This window comes from Candoia aspera, chromosome 5 (assembly GCF_035149785.1).
Source record: "Candoia aspera isolate rCanAsp1 chromosome 5, rCanAsp1.hap2, whole genome shotgun sequence".
NCBI lineage: Eukaryota > Metazoa > Chordata > Lepidosauria > Squamata > Boidae > Candoia > Candoia aspera.
This window is the reverse complement of record NC_086157.1, coordinates 13,794,873-13,819,077: the sequence shown is the minus strand read 5'-3', so window position 1 is coordinate 13,819,077 and position 24,205 is coordinate 13,794,873. Positions and strand designations below refer to the sequence as shown.

Genomic DNA, 24,205 nt, shown 5'->3' with positions numbered 1-24,205 from the left:
AAGAAAAAAGCCAGTATTACCCTTCCCATAATAAAGGTATTTATTTAATATATGGCAACACCCAGTCAACCTTATGATAAGCATTGAGCTTCAAGAAATGGACAGAACAAGGACTCAAGACCTTTCCATAAGAAGGTTTTCACTGACAATATTTGATTTTAATGTTATAATTTCAGGTGAATCAAGATTCTGAAAGACGGGTTGAAAGATCAGGAGCATGGCTTTTAACAGGGAAGTTCCGTAACAAGGCACTTGCAATATCTTACCTTATCACCTGGCTGTGGTCTCAGAAGAGAAACTTGGTCATAGCCTCGTCTAACAAGTGCCCATAAAGCATCCAGCTTGCCCTAGAATGACAGACAAAATATTCCAGAAAGCACCAAGTGTAATAAATTAGTTCAAAAGACTAATTTCAGCATTTCAACTCTTATTGGACAACTTCTACTTGTCAACTACTCGGTTAATGTTTTATCACATTGCCTAGGTTCACATTTTATAAAAGTACTCCCAAGTGATTCATCCTGGACAGAACAATTTTTTGAAAACCTGGAGGGACAGGGAATTCTAATTACGTGATAGGCAAGGATTGCATAAGGAGTATCGTGTGAGGACAGGTTGGCCAAAGGCAAATTTTGATATATGCTAAAAATGCAGAGACATCACGCTGACAACAAATGTCTGCATAGTTAAAGCAATGGTATTCCCTGTAGCAACACATGGCTGCAAGAGCTGGACCATAAGGAAGGATGAGTGAAGGAAGATAGATGCTTTGGAACTGTGGTGTTGGAGGAAAATTCTGAGAGTGCCTTGGACTGCAAGAAGATCAAACCAGTCCATCCTCCAGGAAATAAAGCCAGACTGCTCACTTGAGGGAATGATATTAAAGGCAAAACTGAAGTACTTTGGCCACATAATGAGAATGGATGACATTCTAGAGGTGACAGGTTTGACCTTGAGGGAGCTGGGGGAGGCGACAACCGACAGGAAGTTCTGGCGTGGTCTGATCCATGAAGTCATGAAGAGTCGGAAGTGACTGAATGAATAAACAACAAGATGAGGAACCTGTTGTCCAGGGCTGCAACTAGGGGTGGGCAACTGGGGCATGTGCCCCGGGTGCTGCGCTGGGGGGCGCCAAAGTGAGTGCGGAGGGGCGCCAAAATGGGTGCGGAATCCATGTTTGCCCCGGGTGACACAGACCCTAGTTGCGGCCCTGCTGTGGACTTCCAGATATTCAGTAAACTACACCTCCCAGCAGTTCCAACTAGCATGACATACATCTGGAGAGTCAGAGGGTTCCCATCCTATAGTAAGATATTTAAGTCTTTAAGACCCCTTGAGAAGTAAAAATGATAGCATGATCAGAACCCTTGGAGGGATTTTTTGCACTTTATTCAGTACAGTGGACACATTCTGAGGGGGGAGGAGATAAAATGTAGCATCCTGGCCTTCCAGAGATTCCGGTAGGTTATCTGATGATGCATTTTTCACAGGGGACTGAAATTGTTTAGCATATTTCTATGATGTTCCACCCTTCTATAGAAGAGTTTTATGAAAAAGAAAAAATAAAACTCAGATATTTTGCTACTGACTTTCAGTGGTATCTCATATACTAGAGGGGTGCAAATGGGATGCTGGGGGGGCACTTGTAAGTCATGGCTTATCCACCTGATATAAGGAATTATTTTATTTATTTATCATTTATTTATCATATTTTTGTCACCACCCATCTCCCCCACACGGGGAACCCTGGGCGGTTCGCAATAAAACCAATTTAAAATTCAATAAAATTATAAATAATACCAATAATCAATAAATATAAAATACAATAAAATCCAAGGGCAGACCAAATTCAGCCCATAAAGGGGTAAGACCGATCCCAGCAGGGCTAGGGAACTAACCAGCCCCAAGAATGGCTCTTCCTCTCCCCACTCCAAGCCAGGTTACACAACCAGGTCTTCAACTGTTTTCTGAAGTCCAGGAGGGAGGAGGCTAACCTCACTTCTGGGGGAAGGATGTTCCAAAGGGTGGGAGCTGCTGCAGAGAAGGCCCGCCTCCTGGACCCCGCCAGACGGAATTCTTACAGACGGGGTCCGTAGCATGCCCTCTCTGCATGACCAGGTGGGACAGGGTGATATAATGGGAATGAGACGGTCCCTTAGGGCATGTAGGGCTTTAAAGGTGATAACCAACACCTTGAATTCGATCCAAAAGCAAACTGGCATCCAGTGCAGCTCGTGGAGCAGAGGAGTTTTATGTGCTGATCTTGAAGCACCTAAAATCGTCGATGCAGCTGCATTTTGGACCAGCTGTAGCTTCCAGATACTCTTCAAGGGTAGCCCCATGTAGAGTGCATTACAGTAGTCTATATGGGACATTATATATACCAAATTATATCTTTTTATCATTTCTTGTAAAATGTAAAATGTGTTACAGACACATTTTAAAGTTGCACATCATGAAGTTGCACTTCTAATACAGACTGCATAAGAATATTGAGAAGCAGCATACCCATTAGAGCTGTGTATGCTTTGAAAATGATTTGGAAGAAATGCTTCGTACTTTGAGCAGGGACTTCTCTGTTATTCATTCACCCACACATCCTTTTTTTTTCAGGCTTTCATGTGAGCCTGAAATAAGATGCAGCTGCTTTAACAGACACGTGGCAGACATGCTGCTTTAATGATTCAATAAAGGTTCTTATAAAGATATAAGAGCTGTATCTTTTCTCAGGCTCACATAACTCTAGTTTTTCTTTCTAATATATATGAGTACAATTTGTCATAGGAAAGGCAATAAAGAGAGGGGAGATATTAGGATAAAAGCAACAGGGTCTCTTCAGACTGTTTCCCTTTGCCTTTTAATAATGTATTCAAGAATCTCAATAAAAACAAAAAACATATTTTTATGTATAACTTGTAACTTTTTACAGTTGTAATCGAAATTATTCAACCCCCATTGCAAAACAGGTTGTCAAAATGTACAGATCTTCAGCTGTTTGCAATGAACAAATCAAACAAAAGCAATTGAAATAGCTCAACACAACAAATGCTTCAAGTGGTGTCCCCAAAGTCAATTGAAAATGCAACTTATAATGACTTCTCCAGTCTCAGAATTATTCAACCCCCTGAATAGAATCCGTCACAACAGCACACATACAGTATGCAAAACAGGTGCATACCTGTCTCAAGCACACCTGCTGCAACTAATCAAGGGCTTCATTAGTTGCACCAGGTGTCCTTGAGCTGGAACACATGAAATACCTGAACTGGTTAGGGGTTTCTTGAGTGCCACATTCAACTGCATATTAGAAATACAGTATGGCTAAGTCAAAAGATGGTCCAAAAAGGCAAGATAAGAGATCATTGCCCTTCACAAACAAGGAACAAGATACAAAAAGGTAGTGAAGGCACTGAATGTTCCTAGAGACACTGTTGGAAGCATAGTTCGCAAGTTCACAGTTGAAGGAACAGTGGTTACACTACCTGGATGGGGCAGAAAAAGGAAGCTGTCAATGGCTGCATCCAGATTTCTGAGAAGGCAGGTTGAGAGAAACCCTTGAGTGACTGCAAAAGACCTGCAGCAAGACTTGGTGGCAACAGGCACTGAGGTTTCAGTGAGCACAGTAAGGCGCATACTAAACACAGAAGGTTCCCATGCCAGAACTCCAAGACGTACACCACCACTGACCCAAAAGCACAAGAAAAGTCGGCTCCAATATGCTCAAAATCATATAAATAAGCCACAGAAGTTTTGAGATTCTGTTCTGGGGAGCGATGAAACAAAACTGGAACTTTTCGGCCCTATGGATCAGCGGTACTGTATGTCTGGATGAAGAAGAAGGAAGCATACGCTGAAAAGAACACTCTGCCTATAGTTAAGCATGGTGGTGGCTCGGTGATGCTCTGGGGCTGCTTTGCATCTTCTGGCACTGGAAACCTGCAGCGTGTGGACGGCAAGATGGATTCATTGAAGTATCAGGAAATCCTAGGAGAAAACTGTTGGAATTATCAGGGGTCAACTCAGCATTGTCTCATGAGCATAAGAGGGCGTGTCTCTATTGTCCTTGTGGGAAGTCACATGGGTCACCTGATTTCCTCTTCCTCTGTCTTCTTGAGTCTGGGGATTCTCAGTCTCCATCTTTACCTCATGGGCAGACATGCAGGCAGGAGGACTGCATAATGCAGGCCTTATCCTCTAACATCTCGCTTGCACACAGACTTTCTATTCTACATAGAAAGTGTCTACTAAAGAATCAGTGATGAAGTGCCTGTCTACTATGAACCTACCTGTATCCAGATCTGCTGAATAAAAATAAGCTACCTCTACTTTTCTTCATCTAACTGCTGTGTGAAGACTTAATTTATTTCTGAACATAATTAAGCTTGATGTGCAAGTTCTCTTTTTTGGTCCACGCTTCTACTCTGCAAGACTGCTGTTAGCTGCTTGGAGTTCTTTTATTAACATTTAAAAACTCCATCGAAAATGTCATGCCGTCTGTAAGGAAGCTGAAGCTTGGGTGTCATTGGACTTTCCATCAGGACAATGGTCCCAAGCATACCTCAAATTCCACTAAGGCTTGGATGCAGAAGAAGTCCTGGAAGATTCTACAGTGGCCATCACAGTCACCTGACTTCAACTCCATAGAAAATCTCTGGTGGGATTTGAAGAAGGTGGTTGCAGCACGCAAACCCAAGAACATTACTGACTTGGAGGCCATTGCTCATGAGGAATGGGCTAAGATTCCTCAGGAACACTGCCAGAAGCTGGTGTCTGGCTATGCATCTCGTTTGCAGCAGGTCATAATAGCAAAAGGGTGCTCTACTAAGTACTGAAGAAGCTTAGCATGAAGGGGTTGAATAATTTTGAGACTGGAGAAGTCATTATAAGTTGCATTTTCAGTTGACTTTGGGGACACCACTTGAAGCATTCATTGTGTTGAGCTATTTCAATTGCTTTTGTTTGGTTTGTTCATTGCAAACAGCTGAAAGTCTGTGCATTTTGACAATCAACCTGATTTGCAATGGGGGGTTGAATAATTTTGATTACAAATGTATAATCACAGCATTGACTCTGTTGCCTTTAAAACACAGAGGGATCATCATTTGCTCACAATTCCGTCCAGATGTGTATGACAGGATTTTAAGAAGACCCTGGCAAAGAACAACAGGAGGTCATCCCTCATTTAGTTCAAAACATTTGTCTGAAGTTCTTCTGTATCTTACCTTTATGGGAGAATACCACATCCTCTGTGAGGGCAGCTTCTGCAGATGGTATTTCTTTGGCTTTGGCTCCCATGGCTCATATTCCTGTTCTGGTAATTTGATGATGGCGTTCTTTGGCTTCTCTAGTTTTGCTCCTTCCTCTGTTGATCCTTTGTCACCCCACTTTACCTGAGTGCAGTACAACATAAGTAAATTGTAGCTTCTTCCCAGCAGTTAGAAGAGCAGCTGCATGGGGGTGATGGGGAGAGGGCTCATTTTGACCAGAAAACATAGTCAAATAAATGGTCACAGACTTTTTTGCATTTCACTGCCACTTGGCTCTACCATTCGGTTTTACATTGTCTTGCTGTGTTGACTCACTTTTAGGTGTTTAATTAACAGGAAAATCCAATTCTCACCAGTTAGACCCATGCTTCCTTTCCCTGTATATCCTGAGAAAAGGAAAAGTAATGTGTAATGTTTTTTTAAAAAAAAAATCATAAACCTCTATTCTCTGGGTGTCATGGAAGATTGTTTATTCACCAAGATGGCTTCCCTCCTGCCATGAATTGTTCGGATACATTTCAACTTTCCTCTGCTTGCAGGGACATCCTATCACCAGATCAGACCAGGATAGTAACCCCTCAGTTCCTCCCCGTAACCTACCCTGCAAATATGCCATGAAGCAGCTATCCCAGCTCTGCAAATAAAAGAAAGGAAGGACTTGTCCTGTTCAGACTATGAGGTGGCCAGGCAGAATTATCATCAAAACACTCTTTATTAAATAACTATTTATAATAAATAAGTCCTTAAGGTCTAGAGGTAGGCTGGTTCTGATCAAGACCAACTGGGTAATAATAAGGAAACTGGCAACGTTGCAGGAAGAGGCTGTAGGATTCACTGACGGAGGCTGGAAGGCTGGAAGAAGCTAGGGCACGTGGCAATGCAGAAACTGGAGACGAATGTCCACGATCCAGAATACCACTAGAGCTAGGCTGGCACCGGGAAGCTGGGCAAGACCGAACTGGACCCACTGGACAAGTCTTGGCTACAGCGGCAGGACTGGACTGAGCTTGGTGACTAAGGCTGGGCTGGAAACTCTGGGCTGGAGACTCAGAACGAGGCAGAGAACTTGAAGCAAGGCTAGACTCGGTTAGGCTGGGTACTCTGGGCTGGAAGCTCAGAACAAGGCTGAGAACTCAAAGCAAGGCTGGACTTGGCTGAAGATTCCTGGTTGGGCTGGAAGCTAGGCACACGACAAGGCTGGACTGGAAGTTCTGGACTAGGCGAAGGACTTGAAACATGACTGGACTGGACCACAGGTTCTAGACAACATTGCAAACCTGGTTCATGACAAGATAGACATGAAGTTCCTGAACAATGTTGGGCAACCGGGCATGGCTAGACTGGGCTGGAGATCCAAGGCAAGGCTGAAGATGGAAAGCACAACGAAGCTGTACTGGAGACTTGGGACAAGGCTGGGAGCTAGAAGCATGACAAGGCTGAACTGGAGACTCAAGGCAAGGCTGAGGACTTGAACCATGACGAGACTGGACTGGAGACTCTGGACATGGCTGGAAACTCGAAGTAAGACTGGAAGCGAGCCTGGTATGCACACAAAGATGACGAAGAGGTCCAGAGCTGGACACAAGGCTGAGGCTGCTGGGTTTGGCAAGGAGAAGATCCTCTGTGGCAGCGGATGCAGGATACAAGTCCTCTCCGATAGGAACTCTGGTGCTGATTCCCCTCCGGTTACAGATGCTGTTTCTGACGCTGTTAAGGACTCTTCTGCTGGAACTGTGAGTTCCAAGGATCGGTTGTCTCCGGCAGCTTGCTCAACGTGCCTCTGTCTTTTATGCCAATCCTTTGCGTGCCTATTCCTTCTGCAGCCAATCGGGCCGCCTTCTCCTTTGCGCACTTTTTTGCCCGTCATTCGCACACACTGATTGGAGGATTCAAATCCTCCTCCAAAGACTGACCGATCAGCATCTGTGACTTTTCCCGCGCTGCTGACTGGGTTTCGCTTTCCCGGTTTCAGCCCCATAAGTTCCTGTTTCCCCCTCTGACTCAGAAAGAGTTTCGTTTTCTGAGTCAGAGGCTGGCTGGAATCTCACAGGACTGTCCATACGGGTGCGGGAAACAGTGGAAAAGTAATCAAATTAAGGTGGGGGGGCCAATACCAGGCGATACTCATCTCCCAAATCTGCACCAAATAATACATCCCTGATTCATGAAGAATAATCAGGCAGAGGGATCTTTTTGAAAAAAATATTTTCTCTTTTGCCTTGTGGAGGGCTTTCCAGAAATCAGGATGTAACAAAAATGATTCTTAAGAGAGAACTACAAGAACTAGGTATTTTATGATATCACTGTTTATAATACTTTGCATCCAAAATCTGCAGACGCCAAAGAGAACCAATGTTACAGAGTTTTTAAAAGTACACCTGGGTCACACCCTTGCCAATGTCCTCACTCAGAAAGCTACCTTTAAAAGCATCCACTTATTTAAGAGTTTGATGCAGTGGATTTTTCAGAGTCTTAGATTGGATAGAGATGAGAAATTATTGTCAAACAACTTTTTCTGAAAAGTAATAAATGATGCCTAACTAGTTATAGCTTGATAAAAAAGAATGAAGTGTTTTGTGGACATTCAGCTAAATTCTGACAGAAATATTTTTCTTGGTTTTCAGCACAAGCAATTCCTAGATGAAGGTTGATAATATCCAATTTAACCCCAAAATAACTTTTAAAAGGGAAATTCAATAGAGCCACCCTTCTATAAAAGTGTTTGAAATTGGGCTGAGAAGAAACACCCCTCTTTCTTGACATCCTGGGATGAAAAGGCCCATCGGATTGAAGAGTTTCTAGAATATAGATAGCCTTTCCAAAGGCGAGATTCTTTCTTTCTTCTGTATATCACCTGAAAAGAATTGTTCAAATAATACTACAGGCCTTACTGACTGGAGCCTTTCTAGATGACAGCAGTGCTTCGTAAGTGCTTTCAGCTCAGTTATAACTCTTTACTTTGGCTGTCAAGATTTTTGGCATGGATAAAAGATTGGACCTTGTGGAAGAAGCTCTTTCTGAGAAGTAATAGTTTCTTCTTCTTAATCCTCCTTATGAGAATTTACACTTTATCAAGCAAGGAGGTCAAACTCCCCTGACCACAGAAAGAGGAAATTTCTAGAGAAGGCCACTGAGCTAATTTTTTGCTAACCTGTTGGTTCCAGGAGTGGGTGTGTGTATGAACTTTGAAAAAAGAAGGATTTCCTTTCGTGAGTTGCAAAAAGATCCCAGATTGTCTGGCATAAACATCTCACTATCAGTTGAGAAATCTTGAATGCTGAGTTTCCATTTTGTTTCCAGCGTGGATGTTCTGTAAATCAATCAGTTTACATTCCCTAATAGAAAGAAGATGATATCCTCTACACTACAGTAATTCTGTAGTTTCCTTGTCGACAGATCCAAGTCTTGTTCCACTTGGTCAGCTTACAAAGGCCTTTACCAAATTATTGTGTATCTAAGTCATCTCCAAATTCTTGCACAACTAATTTCACTAGCCATTTTCAGCCAGTTTATGATTCTGTTAAGTTCCATGTTGATCCCCTGAACCACTCTGTTATTTAAAAACTCCCCATTATGGTATTACTCATAATAATGACTCTGTCTTGCTCTTCCTGACTCATCTTTTATCAATTCATCAGTCCAGGAGGAATGGAAATCTGGAGGTGGATCTGGTTTGCTATTTGGGAAGCAGACTCTGTAGCTGTTGTATGTGGAATATAGATAGATCTTGGCAGGACATCATAATGCCCATGAGCCTAGTTAGGACATGAGATCTGATTGTATCTCTGCATGTAGTGAGTTGGCCATACTGATTATCTTCAGTTGTCTGTCAAGAATGAAAAACATCAGAAACTTTGCAGGTCTGCTCTGATTTTACTTTGATAAGTGTATCATCTAGAAAAACATGGAGGGAAATTCTCTTGTAAGACCCATACACACACACAAACAGATGCATATATGCTAAACACTTCAAACTACTCCAAAAATCTGAAGTCTTCTAGAACAAACAAAAAGGGCAGAGCTTGCAGCACAAAACCACAACACTACTGTTACCAGAATGACAAAAACAGCAAGGTCCTCAAGGGCACCCATGAGTAGCACCAAAGAAATATACAAGAGACCGTCTCTTCACATCTCTTTCTGGAATGTCATCTTTTATGATATTTTAAAAACTGATCAACTATTTATTTTTTTCTGTAATTAATAACTTGAAAAATGAAAAACAATACCTCCATTCTTTTGATCCCACCAACACCTCTTCCTCCATAATAAGATGCATCTACTGTGGGCCACTTCTTTTTTGGCATCCCATTTTCATCTTCTGATTCCTGAGGATAAGTGAGGACAAGCAGAAAGATGGGCAGTGGGAAGGACAGAGAGAATGACTATCAGAAAAAAAGCTTGGGTTTGGTCAAGAAGCAGATAATCTGGGAACTTGGCTTTTCATGCCTATATTTCACAGCCTGGAAGAAAGCAGTGGATCTGTTTTCCAGGTTGCAGCTTCTTTTAAGGAAATGTTTTTTTTAAGAGAGGTCCCTTGCCTTTATTTATGATAATAGAAGATCAATGGATCAATCCATTTGGATTCTAAAGAGCACATTTTTCATTCTAGTTATATATTCTGCTGCCTTCCCAATATTCAGTGCAAGAATACATATTAGAATATAATTCACATACCAGTAATTTTAATACTATTAGTACCACATATACTTTTGTTCTCTATATGTTTCTTTCATCATCCAATCCAATGGCCACTGTAGTTGAACCACAGGAATCTGGAACTGAACAAATCCCAGGTTTGTCCAGAGTAAGACCTGAAACTCATTACTCATTACAGAAAAGGAACAGAGGATACATTTTGAAATGAGATCTCTGCATATTGCAGCAAATCTAAATTTTTAAATGGTGAAAAGTTATAAAGGTTTTTTTTGTCAGTTCCAATACATCAAATTTGGTTTGCACCATTTAAGAGACTTTAGTACGCAGTACACCATTTAGTACGTAGCTTTCAATGTAAAGTTCCAAACTACACATTATTTTAATAACATGGTTAGCATCTTATTTTTTAAAAATTCTTTATACTACAATAAAAGCAGTGGAGACATCATTTGAACTGGCTCCTAAGGGAGTTTTAACCCCTGAAGACAGGAAAGTTTTAATTAATTAATTTTATTTATATTTAAAATTTAATCACTGCCCCTCTCACTCAAGAGAGCAACTCTGGGCAGTTAATCCTTTGCTCCCTACTACTACCTTGATCCAAGAAGTAGCTTCTGCCTCTCTAGATATTCACCTGACATCCTGACTTGTGATGATCTGTAAATGTCAAAATCTACAATTCAGTAGGTGAGTCATATAACTTTCTGCCTCCTACTGTTAGACCCATTTTTCTAATAGTGTTTGCTATCTCCCCATGCAGTGCACTGGGATAATTCTATTTTCAGAATTGTTAGATACGGATGGAGTTACAGCCATCAATCAATGAAGAACTGTACCATCACAACAAGGAAGGGAGGGAACCTACCTTGCCAAGGTATACATCTTGGAAGAATTTCAACCCATCAAATCACTAAGATGCCTATTAACCTAACTTGCTGCCTGCAAAACAAGCAACAAATTTTGGATCTATTTTTATTCTGTGCTCCTAATAATACTGGGATTAGTTTATGGTAAATACTCAAATATCTTAAAACAGTGTATACTGAGATTTACATATGAAAAGAAACTTAAGAGATAAAACAGTTCAAATTGACTTTTTTTTTTTTTACAGACAGACAGAATCTCTAACCAAAAAGCTTCCAAAACTCTTGGACCTTGAGCAATAAGATACTTACAAGATCTAGAGGAGGTGGAGATGGAGGTTCCTTGATAACCTGAAACACAGACTGAAGTCACTGCCTGCATGAGTAAATGGGTAAACTCTTTACTCATTAAAATAACCCCAATAATCTCCTGCATTTTTTTCAGGACAAGCAATGTCAGAATTAGCATTTTCCTGGACCCCAGGAAAATCCTCAATATGGAAAATGGCGCTAACAAAACTGAGATTCTTACAAATTAACACTGTTGCTTAAAGCTTCAGTAGTTATTAATTATTGCAAACATGTCACCAGTCAGCTCATCTACCCGTTTTTAACTTTCTATTGCAGGTTGTGGACGAGAAGTTTATGCAGTTTTCTGATTTACACTACTATAAATACAGGAATCAAAATGCAAATGCAGTGGTGTGAAATGTGTGCATCTATGATGTGAAATATGCAATTGGGTCAGGAAACCTAAAACACTCCAGATGTCTCAGAATAGAATTCCCACAATTGCTTTTCATTGGTCATTCTAACTGGGGCTGATGGGAGTTGATTTAACTTCCCAAAGGGCACCAGATTGTGTACTCATCTACTATATTAACAATCTATCTCCATATTAAGCTATGAAGTAAATGTTTTCATTTTTTTTAACATACTATGATTGTAAAAGTTATAAGGAAAATAATAACATAACCACTGATCATATCCATTAACATAATATTTAAAAACATGGAAAATGTCTTAGCACCTTTTACTTCCAAAACCCTTGACACGCTTCAGAAAATACTTCATTTTAATCCTTACAAATGTACTAAGGGATTATCCTTTGAAATTTTATAAAGCCTTCATCTATACAAAAACTGCACTTAAAAGCTACAAGCAGAATGCTGAAAATTCCTTCATAACTTATGATCTGCAGATTTTAGTGGAGAGTATTACACTGCAACTTTAAAGTAAAATCAAATACTTCTATTTAATAACACATTAAATACTGGTATGTAGGAACATATTTTCTACCAATTATTACATGGAGATTGAACATTTCAGCAATCTCTGTGTCTTACCACCAGCAGTAACATTAACCTGTGCCTACTGGCTTTTTTCCCCAAAGGGAAAAACTATTTCTGGGTAAACCACCAAATTCTTGGAAGGATGAAAAATTATTTCTGATCCAGAGAGAGATTAGGAGAGGTCCAAATAGGTTCTCATCAGCTACTCTGAGCAATGTACTATAACATTTATAATGCCAGTGTGATAATCTATAGGAAGCAAGTAATTTGTAAGAACCATTATTAATTTTATTGGCTGATGCAACTCAGGGAAAAACCAAGGCAGCTATTCTGGATGCTGGAAAAGGTTTTGATTCAGTGGAGTGGAATCATTTAAATGTAATAGTTTAAAAAGTTATATAGTGGATTAATTTTATCTACCCAAACCCACACATTGAACGTCAGATAAGTGGCACTGCTCCTTCAGGATAGACAATTTTTTTTCCATCAGAAGATTTCAGGTTTAATTAATGGTTTGGGCAGTTCTTTACAGAAGCTTAATCCAGCTATTTTATCCCCCTTTTCTTCACTAAGAGATTGTACTGCTAAAAGTAACTGATTTGCTGACAAATTTCATGAGCGTTAACTTGGTGGACTCTGCAGTTTTGTTCTGTTTTCATTTCTTTAAAGAAAGATCACAGCATGGAAATTCTATTTATTACTTTAAGTTGTTCTCAGGCCACACTTTAATTGTAATTCCTGAAAAACAAGTTGAACTTAAGCCATGGCTGTAAGACCAATTCAAAAATAAGCAAGCCTGCTTCAGGATGGAGAAAAGCTTCACTTCCTAAATGTTGGATATTAGTCTGCTGTCCCAAGGCCTTGAAACAAAAGAATCAGCTGAAGATTCCTCTGACTGGACAATGTGCCTAAAGTGGCCCTTCTCCTGAGTTTTCAATATCCCCATCAGCCAACATCTGCTTTGAACAGAACCTGGCACTTACCAATGTGCAGCAGAGTGGCCAAAACCACCAAAGGAGGGTTAAAGCCAAAAGCAGGAACAGAATCAACAGTGCAATGAAAAGGATGGTCCCATGAAGCTGGAAGGCAAGGGAGAAATTTAGAATCTAATCTGATACTTTCAATTAAAATTATGGTCTTTGATAAAAATTTTAATTTTTTAATTTTAATTAAAATTATGGTCTTTGATGAAAGCTTAGTGCTCCTCCAAAGTAAAGTAGGTCATAAAAATCATACACATATACACACATATGCATTTGTTGCATGTCTGCTATTTTCTCTGGCCTACTTTGAGTGGCTCTGCTTCTTTCATTAACCAAATAATAGCAGCCCCCTCTGAGATTTTTGGGAATTGTGGTTTAATCAAAGCCCAGTCCCTTGCTTCCCAAAGGCCAAGAGAACCCAGTATAAGAACCCAATACAATATACCCAATATATTAACACATATTTCTTTCACTTTTTTGTTAAAACATTTTTACATGTTTTTTTCTTCTGCTCTCTCTGACAATGTACTGTATGTATCTCCATCATTATTATTTTTGTGTTTTGTTCTTTTTCTTTTTTTGTTGTGAATTAAAAAGCAATAAAAATAAATTAAAAAGAGAGACCCCAATATGAAAGCTGACAGCTGTGGTAAATAAGACTTTATTGCTTTTTATTCAGCTTTTGATATTATAAATGCTTCCAAGCACAAGTTTCCTTTTCACATGTAGAAAAACCCTGTATGCTTTACCCTCTGCTTTGTTGCTTGGTAATGTAACAATATTTCATCTTAGGAGTGTGTCCCTATGGTTCTCATGAAGCAACATTTGAATTCATCTTATTTTTCTATTGCAACACGTGGGAAAAGCCTACAGAAGTTAACATGCTCAGCAGACAAATGAAATGTTGGTCCGTTACTGATTTTACAACTTGGTTTATGTGACTTAGAGAGCAGCTATTCTCTCTTTAATTTAAATTAAGATACAGATAGAAAAGTAAACTGGTGAATTTTTCGATAAAGTATGGAGTATTGGGAGGCTTCTCAGTAGCACCCCTTGTCCTGGCTTCCAGAAACTCATGAAAACTGGGTTATACTGGAAAGCTTATGATGAATGATAAAATACCCAGTTTATCTATTTTTTAATGGTGGTTGGTTTTATATTTTAGAATTATACATTTTAGTTCCTATCATGGACATTTTATTTTAATGCTTGTGTTGTTTGTAATTACTGTAAACTGCCAGGAATCTCACAATAATGGAAGGTATAGATATAAGTAAAAATAAATAAAAAGCATAAAATATCATTTGCATTTAATGGATATTCTGCTCAGGCTTAATTGGTTTGTTAAGTTGAGGGTTTGTAGAATCACTGCAGACTCAGTAGAACACAAACTGTAGTGAAGACTGTCACTCTAAAATTATTTCACAAAAAAGAGATTTCAAACAAATGAACAAATGACACTGTAAAAAGCCACAAAGATCAGTGAGACAAGCTATATGCATCATCATCAATTTTTGGAAGAAAATAAATAATAGCTGGCTTCAAATGGGAAGAGTGGTTCAGAGACATTGTGTAAGAAAAAAGAACAGCTTCAGTGAAGGTGAGTTAAAGCTATTTCCAGATGAGAAAGAGAGGAGGAAATTGACTGGTTAGTGCTGCAAAACGATATGGAAATAATAAGCAAGCATAAAAGCCACTCTTTGAGTGAGATAGGAGGTGATGAAATTTGAAATATAAATAAATAAGAAAGAAAGAGTCCAGAAAGTAGAACAAGATGCAAATGTGTCTTCGGAATCCTTTCCTTGGGCATTCACCCTTTAGATATGGGGTTTGTCTGAGTGGAGTTTCATTCTCCCGGAAAGAGGAGTTTGCCGTTAGGGGAAATGCCATGGTCAAGCAGCTAGCTGAGCAAAAAGGGATGCTACTTTTGGGACCTCTTCTCTCAGCTGGATGACTGCTAGGCATGAGGCTGCCCTTGAAGGGGGGAGGGAATGGCAGCAGGTACACGGGGCAGCATGGCCATTTTAGAAGAAATCAATTACTAGACTTCCGCTTTTACCTAAATTGATGAAAGGCAATACAAAAATGTTCTAACTCTGTTTACTGGGAAATCTGGAAATCATGTGTATGGGCAGAGGTGGGACAGGGCTACCAGCTCTGGGCTGCAAAAATTTGGATGGCCAAGAGAAGGCAGCAAATATAGAGGATCCTTTTGATCAGTAGGCTGCAGCCTAGATTGTCTGGCTTTTTGCAGCCCTGAGCTGGTAGCTCTAGTGTGGTAGGAAGGAAGCACCAGCCAGGAATGAAGCTCTGGACAATTGAAGGGGGTCAATTCAAAGCTGAATTCTAGGTCCCGGGCCCAGCCCTTGGGATGTCGTTCTGTTAGCAAGAGGAGAGGCTGAGCCCAGGGAAAACTGGGGACAACTTTGGCTTCCCCGCCACAAGGAGTTTTTTGGACTTCTGCAAGTCCCATTAGGTGCCAAATCTGGAAGTGCTCAATACACAACCACTTGCTTTAAAACCAGAAAGATGTCACAATAAATGCAGCTGGAAATACAAAACTACACTCTAAGTGGGGCAGTTCTAGAGGCCTGAGCTAGGCTAGTGCCCACAAATGGTGGTATTTGTATCCCGCACAGAGGACCGCCAGTGTGGAGTAGACATCAGGCAGCTGAAGCTTTATCAGTATTACTCTTGTATTTAGTACTTTTAATACAGAAACATTTTAAAACTTCTTTTAAGCTTTTCTTGTATTGTAGGTGTACAGTCACATGTGCCCCCAATTTTGGGAGGGGCCCCAGTTACTCCCAACATCTCCATAGATTACCATTTTTAATATGTAGGAAAAAGTAAAAGTCAGGGAGTATTTACTTCATTTAATTAATCTCCCCCTTTGCTATTTCTGGGAAATAGCAAGGAAACAAGGAAACAGTAATGCTTCCCATTGTAGATATTGGTAAATGAGGCTGCCAGACATTCAAAAGATCTTTGCAATGCTGGGTGGCCTTGATAAAAATAGATTCACTGGATAATAGGTCATCGTTTAGAGGAAGAAATATATTACAAAGGTAAGAAGTTCAAGTATCCACTTTTGTATGTGTGTGCTTTCAAGGCAGCATTGACTCCTGATGACTGCCTGCAGTTTTCCTGGGAAGATTTCAGAAGTGGTTTGCCATTGCCTTCTTCTTCCTAGGGCTGAGAGAGAGTGACAAGCTTCATGCCTAGGGCAGGACTAGAACTCACGGTCTTCCAGTTTCTAGCCTGGTGCCTTAACCACCACACCAAACTGGCTCAATACCTCCTGTTAAACAGGTGGCCAGGCTAGGAATAAAAACATCTCAGACTGGAAAGCAGCTGCCTGTCTGAGCAGACATAAGATACCAATGATCGCAACAGCTTTACCTGCAGATCATATCCAAGTCAAATCTAACTACTGGCAGCTAGCTCTAAGCAGCTGCCTCTGAGCAGTCTCTGCCTGACTCTTTTGGGACCATCAATTTCCAATGCATCCTTTTGACTTGCTGGAATGTCAGGCATTCTCTTTATTTATTTATGAAAATTCATCCTGCCTCTTCTCCAGGAACCCAAGGCAGCTCCCTTCACTTTATCCCAACAGTGACCGAAAGTGGGCTCCCTGGCTGGAGTGAGGTGACCTGAATCTGGATTTCACCAGTGCTAGTCCAACACCTTAACCCCTCTACCAGCCTGGAATTATGCAGGAGGGGCATATTTGCTTCCTGTGGATGACAGGAGCACATACCAATATCCAAATATCTCCACTTCACATTGGATACTTCAAAGTGCACATAAATGAAGTGCAATGCAACCTCCCCCTTCCACCACTCCCAATTTTGGCATGGTTCATACTTACACAGTTTGCGCTGGTAATGCTGACTGAGCTTGTGATAAATGTTAACCCATTGTTCATACTGACTTGCAGGAAAATCATCCTGAAGTGTCAACAGAGACATTTATTAAAAGAATAGCCCTTCCCCCAATGCAGCTTAAGAAATACTCAAGCCAAAGAATTTTCCCTATTTGACCGTTTTAGTTTTCATTGTTTACTATCAAACTCTGAGGATCCAACAATGTACGTGGATTTACAAACAACTTTTGACAAAATTCTTCATCAAAAGCTTCTGGGTAGGCTTAAAAGTAATCAAACAGGAAGCTCTTTTACAGATAAACAGTATAACTGATTACAGAACAGGAAGCAGAAAGTAAAGGGATAAATGGACATTTCTCAGAGCACAGAGAAATAAGAGCTGGCATTTCATAAGAATATGTTCACTGGTAATATTTTTTATCTTCTCAGGATTTCTCCCTTTTCTGTATCTGGCCACTCTAGATCTGAAACATGAATAACTAGTACTGGACACTGAAAGTAGTGACTGGGAAAAGGGAGCAGCTACAGCTATAGAAAGTGTAATTTAATCCTAGAGAAAATTAGGAAAGAGATAAAAATAATAACAACAGAGCCAGAGACTACATCTACTGTGTATCTATGTTTCACAACCATTCCTATATACAGTTCTTATAGTCTCTTCTCAAAAGACATTGTAGCAATAAGAAGGATTCAAAAAGGATCACCAAAATAATTGGGAACCAGAGCAAATGAGGTTTTGATTAAAAAAAAGTAAGGGAGGACCATGGCAGAAACATTTAAAATTATGCATGGTGAAAATAGATAAACAGCCATTCTCCTTTTCTCAGAATATTTAGAACTGGAGGTGATCTGACAGAAGAAATAGTTTTTTCACATAATGTATCACTCACTAATGGATGTACTTTACTGCCATCAAATACTGGGTGGACACTAGCACAGGTGTCCTTAGACAGCTAGCCCTACTGGCTCCAGGATGAGAGGAGTTTGCTCCTCAGAAGCCACTGTTTCGGCAGAGCCCATCATCTGCAGGCCTTTCCTGTATACTTTTCAGAGACATTTGGATGGCCTCTGTGAGAAACAGGATGAGACAGACCTGGAGTTCAATTGAACAGGGCGTTTTCTTATATTTGTCTATTTATAAAATGCTGCTTCATGGAGTAACAAAGCAGGGACAATGGCCATGCTGTAAATTGAAAGGCATGAGACAATTACACAAGGACTTGCTTTCTGTTAAAAGAAGAGTCAAGAATTTGTGGCCCCTCTGATTTTGCTTTCCTCAGTTGCAATCAGAGTGGTCAGTAGCAAAGGATGCTGAATGCCATTCAGTGACATCTGGAGAGCCCCAAACTCTTCCACTCTGTGCTAAAGCTTAGTTTTTCTGTAGCCCAGTCCTATATAGGCTTATTCAGAATTATTTCCCAGATTCAAAAGGATGTGATCCCTATTAAATCTGCACTGGGTTCCCATTATGATTGCTCCCTTTTTCTTTCTCCTTTTCTGCCATGTACTTCTAAAATCTTTTTCCTTTGTTCACATAGCTCTCTCTTCCTGGATTGAAACAAACAGTACTTTCTTGAATTAAGATAATTTGGCTTGTAATTTCCAACTTTCTTCATCTTTCTTTCCCTTAAAAGCAAGCTTAGCAGGTGCAGTCTGCCTTGTGGAAGCAGTCAGATCTCTTCCTAGCAGGATTAAAGCAAACAGCTCCTCAGTTCTGAAATAAGAACTAATGTGTACAGTCCAAATTATTATATACTCACTGTCCCACATCTTTTATTACTGGAGCTGGGCAAAGTAAGTATGTATCTTGAACAATTGTTGGCTTTTCATCTGAAAAAAAGATAAGAAACAAAATATATCTTGCTTTGTATATAAACAGCAACACTGGGACCCTTAGTAAAGAAGGGGGTTAAGCTAAAGGGGTACATTAAGATGCCTGTTATGGCATAGCGACCTTGATGTGGGGTGAGAGCTCAGTAATGTCAATAACCCTAACACCAATGCTAGTGGGAGAAGGAACTCCTGGTAGGATCACCCTTGCTTGTAAGGTTGAACAGAGAGGGGTAAAACTAAGGGTGATCCACAACAGGGATAATTAGGTCTCTGTAGATGTGAGAGAAGCCAGAAGAAGGAACTCCCAAAATCGTTTTCAGAAGAAATCACTGGCAAATCACTTTTCTATTCTTGCCAAGAAAACTATGGCCATGGCTGAAACATTTAGACAAACTTGGGTGCCAGATGATGACATCCCCTGACCTGCCCCCAGGTTGGAAAGTGCTCCTGTACTTGGAACGAATGTCAAACTTTACCAAGTAGATCTGGATGATGTGGCCAGATCAAAGTCACAAGAAACTCCAATCATTGATGGTGCTAGTATTGAAAGACAAGTTCTTTGTTTTACAAGGACACATACAACTAGAACGTGGAATGTGAGACTACAAACTGCGAGTAGAACCAATCAGCTGCTGTTGAACAAAGTAAAAGACCTACTGTTCCCTTGAGGAAATCCACACACATTGGGTCTGTGTTGTAAGCAGGATGGACTAGAAATACCTCAATGCTTGGCAAGGTTGATGGATCACCTGAATATCCTTGAAAGGGCTATGAATTGAGATACAATTTTCAGGGGTCAGGCCTGAATCAGTGGCACCTAACTAACTAATGGCATAGGTCTGCCCAGTGTCCTTTTGTTTCTCTGTAGCTGTGGCTATGTTAAATGTGTGTTTGGGTATGTGTTCTACTTGACATTCACAGAGACAGAAGCTTCTGGAAGCCACCACTATGATGAAAATGATAGAAGCAACCTTGTCACTTTGCCAGGACCATGAATCATCTTCTACTGATTGGCAAACTTACTGAGAATGATACTATTATTGATCTTGAAACTGCAGAGCACTTGATCAATATTCCTTGCATAGTAAAAGCCATTGCCTTTCACCACCACTTGGTAGGATTCTGTAAAGATAGAATACTATGATGAGAAGACTGGTGTGTGGCCCAGTAATATTTATTAATTCATTTGTTAGATTTATATTCTCCATTTTTCACAAGCTCAAACAACATACTATATATAGTGCTTTCTTCTCCCATGTTTCCCTACAACAACTCTGTGAAGTAAGTTGGGCTGAAAGAGAAGGACTGGCCCAAAATTACCAAGGGGGCTTTCACAGCTTAAGTTGAACTTGGACCTGGACCTCGGTTTCCCTGTCCTGGTCTAACACCTTGACAAATAGCCAAAGTAGAAGATAAAAAACAAGAACTAAAAAACATTCTGTAAATATACAAGAGTGCCATGAAATCATTAAACAATATAAAAGAATATTAAAAAGGTTCAGTTACGTCCTCTGAAATACATGCTTTTGAGTTGTGACTTCTGTTATTTTCTGAGGTTGTCTCATTTCTTTCTATAAAACTAATTAGCTTTTGAGGCTCTGCATAAATAATGTTTTAATGATTTTAAGGTTATTACCACTGCATTTAATTCCAAGTGACCTGATTTCTAATTCTGTTACCCTAGTTGTTTCTTTTACATGAAAATTCTACCTTCCTGCTAGCAGTATATTCAATTACAGAGCAACTATAAGTGAAAATTAAGAGCACAATTAATTATGCAGTACAAGATAGTCCTAATATACTCATATCAAAAACACAAAATCATAGGTGCTAGTCTCAAAACTGAACCATAATGTCAAAGGGAGAACAGTAAATTTCTGTGACTGAGCAAAGGCTAGATTGCTTTTTATTCTTTCCAGCCCACTGGAATGTTGGAAAGAAAATACATAAAGGTTTAAGGTTCACTCTCAAAGTCTGTCCATCAGCAGGATAACTCTGTGAAAGCAGAATGGAACAGGACCAAATTTGGTGTGTTTGAAAATGGACTGGATCCAGCTGGGGTGGCAGAGCTAAAAAATCCAGAAGAAATCACTCAATGAAACCCTGTGGGAGAGACAGCAGCTCTGAATTCTGAAGACTACTTCATTCTTAGCCCCTCCCTCCTGGTCACATGATCCAAAGGAGAACTATAATTAAGGAGTTGGAAGGAATCCTAGAGGCTATGGTCTGTTCGTATGTTTCCTGTATGCAGCCTGCCCTGTGCTTCCCAGTGCGTTCATACCCACAAAGACACAAGACACAACATGAGGAGAGAACAAAGACACACAAAGTGGCAACACATACTGTATACACCTCCCTCTTTCTCACACATACATAGGAACGACATCTATGTGCCTGTCCTGGTTAGATCCTGGGGAGAAAGTGCATACAAGAAGTACTTGCCGATGCCACACAGGGAGACAGCAGAAATAAACTCCCACATGGGCAACACATATGCACAAACCTGCTCAGACCAGGGGAGAACATGCATACAGACAAATTCATGCAGATACATCATGTAGAGAATACACACTGAAGAGATGCTGGGGAGAAAGTGCACCCATGCAGTCAAACACATGATGAGAGCAGAATCACACGCACAAACAAAAACACCAAACAAAAGAAAATAGTGCCTCCTATAGTCACTATAGTCACTGGTGTAAAAAGATGAGAAGCCATGTTATGCATGCTTTCCCTATCTAGTTTACAAAGATTTTATAGATGTATAAACTCAGAAATATTGTAAAAGGAAAGAGTAGACTGAAGGAGCAAATACAGCATTCCATGTTATTGTCTTAGGGTATAATCAACAGCTTAATTAGTGTTCATTCTACTAACAAATATTAAGCATCTGTGAGATGGTCACCCCAAAGAACCCCACCTCCTCTGCTGCCAAGGCTGGCTATTCCAGCAACCTCTACCCTAATCAGCAACCTCTACCCTAATTTGTAAATAACTAAAATAGCCTGTTGGGGTCTGACTGGAATTTGGGGCACTGCATGTAAGGCAGCAGAAAGCTATCCTTCTTCCGCCCTCTTCGTCTTCTGTCAACCAACCTCCTCCCCACCGCCTGCATCTTCTACCTGTAGGGTTGAGAAACGAAACTAGAGCCGCTCTACTTTGTACTGTCTCCAGCACTCCGTATTTCCCTGGAGGGCCAATGACCAACCATATGTTAGTGTAAATTAAACAGAACTGCGACAAGCCAGTTATAAATTGTGGTTAAGGCACTCCTCATCTGCTCTGACTCATGGTGTTAGTTCAGACAGCACGATGCTCCCAACAGAAATAGGCTCAGCATGTCATGCAAACAGTCAGTGAATTGTTTCTCAAGCAGGAAAAGGAGCCTCAGCTTAGATAGCTGGTATTTCAAGAAGGGCCCTTCCAGGGCTTCCTCCCTGAAATGCAACCTCCTGCACTCCGCCCCCTCCCCAACACCTGGAACCTGAAAGAGTTCTGCAAGAAAGAGTAAAGACATTGCTCTGAAATTACTTGCTCAACAACTGGAGACAGAAAACTCATTTGTTAAATTTATTATAGAGGTATATATATATATTATGATAAATACATTTGGTAATGATAATCACTACTGAATGTTCTTTTAAAAAGAAAGAAAGCAGCAAATGCAAAAGGTTCATGTAGAATTCTGTAGACAGGGAACTGTGATAACCTTCTGTCTTTCTTCCATTTTATTCTCCCTGCACCTATTGCCCTATTTATTATTATTTATTTTTCCTTCCTACACTGTCAAGGCAATACATAAAATAAACACATTTTGTTTTCTACTTCTGTTCACAGGAGCAAAACAGACTTCATTTTTCTATGACAGATCAGAAGAACAGAAGGCTTCTCACCTTCGGCTTATTCTGAATGCTATGCAGTGCAACGTGCATCTGAATACCTTGGCCAAGTCAAAATAGCGAATTCTGTTTCTTTTAGGGCTCCAACTCTTCCTTTTCTTCCTTAGTTACTGTCAGATTCAAATCACTGATTTTGACAAGACAATGACCAGAAAAAGGTCACCACAGAACTAGGCAGGCGGGTGTTGGCCGTCATATGGTGGAATGAAGCTGGTGGGAATGAAACTTGCTTCTGCTAAGGAAACTGACTATTGGCATCAACACCTGGAAGCTGACAACTGGATGTCACATCTAGCACAACTTTTCAATCAAGCTAAATACTGCTAGCACAGTCAAAGCAATGAAGCAGCTGCAAACCTCTAAGACTTTACATGGTGTACACTGCTTGGATACATTCAGTCAAGAGAAGAAACAAAGATCTAAATTTGCAATGTGAGCTATTAATCAGGGGCTACAAATTGCATCACATTTGGCATTAGGAAACTGTCAGAATCTAGTCAGACAATCTCAATCTCTGGCTCAGCCAACATTTATTTTTTTTACTTCAAACCCAGCTTAGGTGTAGTCAATATTCACTACAGTATTCACTGAAGAAGCTGGGAAATATACAAGGCCCAAAGTACCATTCATAAAATAATCTCTTCTGTAAGTCAAACCTGATTCCTGATGATTCTAGTTCCACTTACTAGCAGGACTGTTGGCTTGGTAGTCAAACTGCCACAACCTCAACTTCTGGAGACCAATTGACCACCCCTCCTCTCCCCCCAGCTGGAGCTAATAGGTCTCCCCAAACACACTTTTCTCTAATGAATTATGTGCAAAAATTTCGAGGAATAAAACATACACCATACTGCTTGAAGGCATGGTGCTAGAAGGTGTCCCCTTGTCTCCACTTGGAATATAAGAACATTTTGAATAGCAGTAGGTCAAAACAGATCTACAATTTCCAAATACTTAATTCTATGAATATGATTTGTAGTAATTAGGCAAACTTAGGGAGGGTTCAGAGTCGCAAAATCTACAATCAAATAATAATAAAAAACCAGATATATGAGCTAATAATATAATATTGTTATATATAATATTAATATAGTAAATATCTATCTAGATTTTATTCTATTCTGAAATAGAGCACATATTCCTAAACCTCAGTCACTTTAGGCTGCAGGACCTGCATTCCCAAAGGCCATGAATCCCCAGGAAAGAGAAAGTCACATCCTACTCTCAGTCTGCCCACAACGCAACTGTTTTTCCATAATTCCACCCCCCCTCAAAAAAAGGAAAGCTTCAGTTGATTCTAATTAGATGAAATCAGAGCCTGGACAGCTGGTCACTGAGCTTTGCTATGTCAGATTATGTCAATCCTAGGCAGCCCTATACAATACCTCAAAATATGCAAATGCATGATGGGGAATGGCTGTGCTGTTATAAAGAAAGCATTGGTACATGGTGAAAATCAAAGCCACAACCAGCTTTATTGTCATCATGTGCTGCATAGCTAAGAATTAAGTGTCTTCTGCATC

The 24,205-nt window shown here is 40.2% G+C and overlaps 1 protein-coding gene across 1 annotated transcript in view; it reads right to left on the bottom strand.

Moving 5' to 3' along the window:
- Positions 1 to 24,205, bottom strand: part of ANTXRL (ANTXR like) — a 62,775-nt gene that overhangs the window by 19,237 nt on the left and 19,333 nt on the right. Inside the window, exons 7-14 of the mRNA XM_063304377.1 lie at positions 19,807 to 19,905; positions 18,711 to 18,780; positions 16,936 to 17,014; positions 13,065 to 13,160; positions 11,102 to 11,140; positions 9,497 to 9,595; positions 5,223 to 5,390; positions 267 to 347 (exon numbers count right to left, since the gene is read on the bottom strand). Coding sequence (XP_063160447.1) covers positions 267 to 347; positions 5,223 to 5,390; positions 9,497 to 9,595; positions 11,102 to 11,140; positions 13,065 to 13,160; positions 16,936 to 17,014; positions 18,711 to 18,780; positions 19,807 to 19,905 — 731 coding nt within the window. The remainder of the gene's footprint in view (positions 1 to 266; positions 348 to 5,222; positions 5,391 to 9,496; positions 9,596 to 11,101; positions 11,141 to 13,064; positions 13,161 to 16,935; positions 17,015 to 18,710; positions 18,781 to 19,806; positions 19,906 to 24,205) is intronic.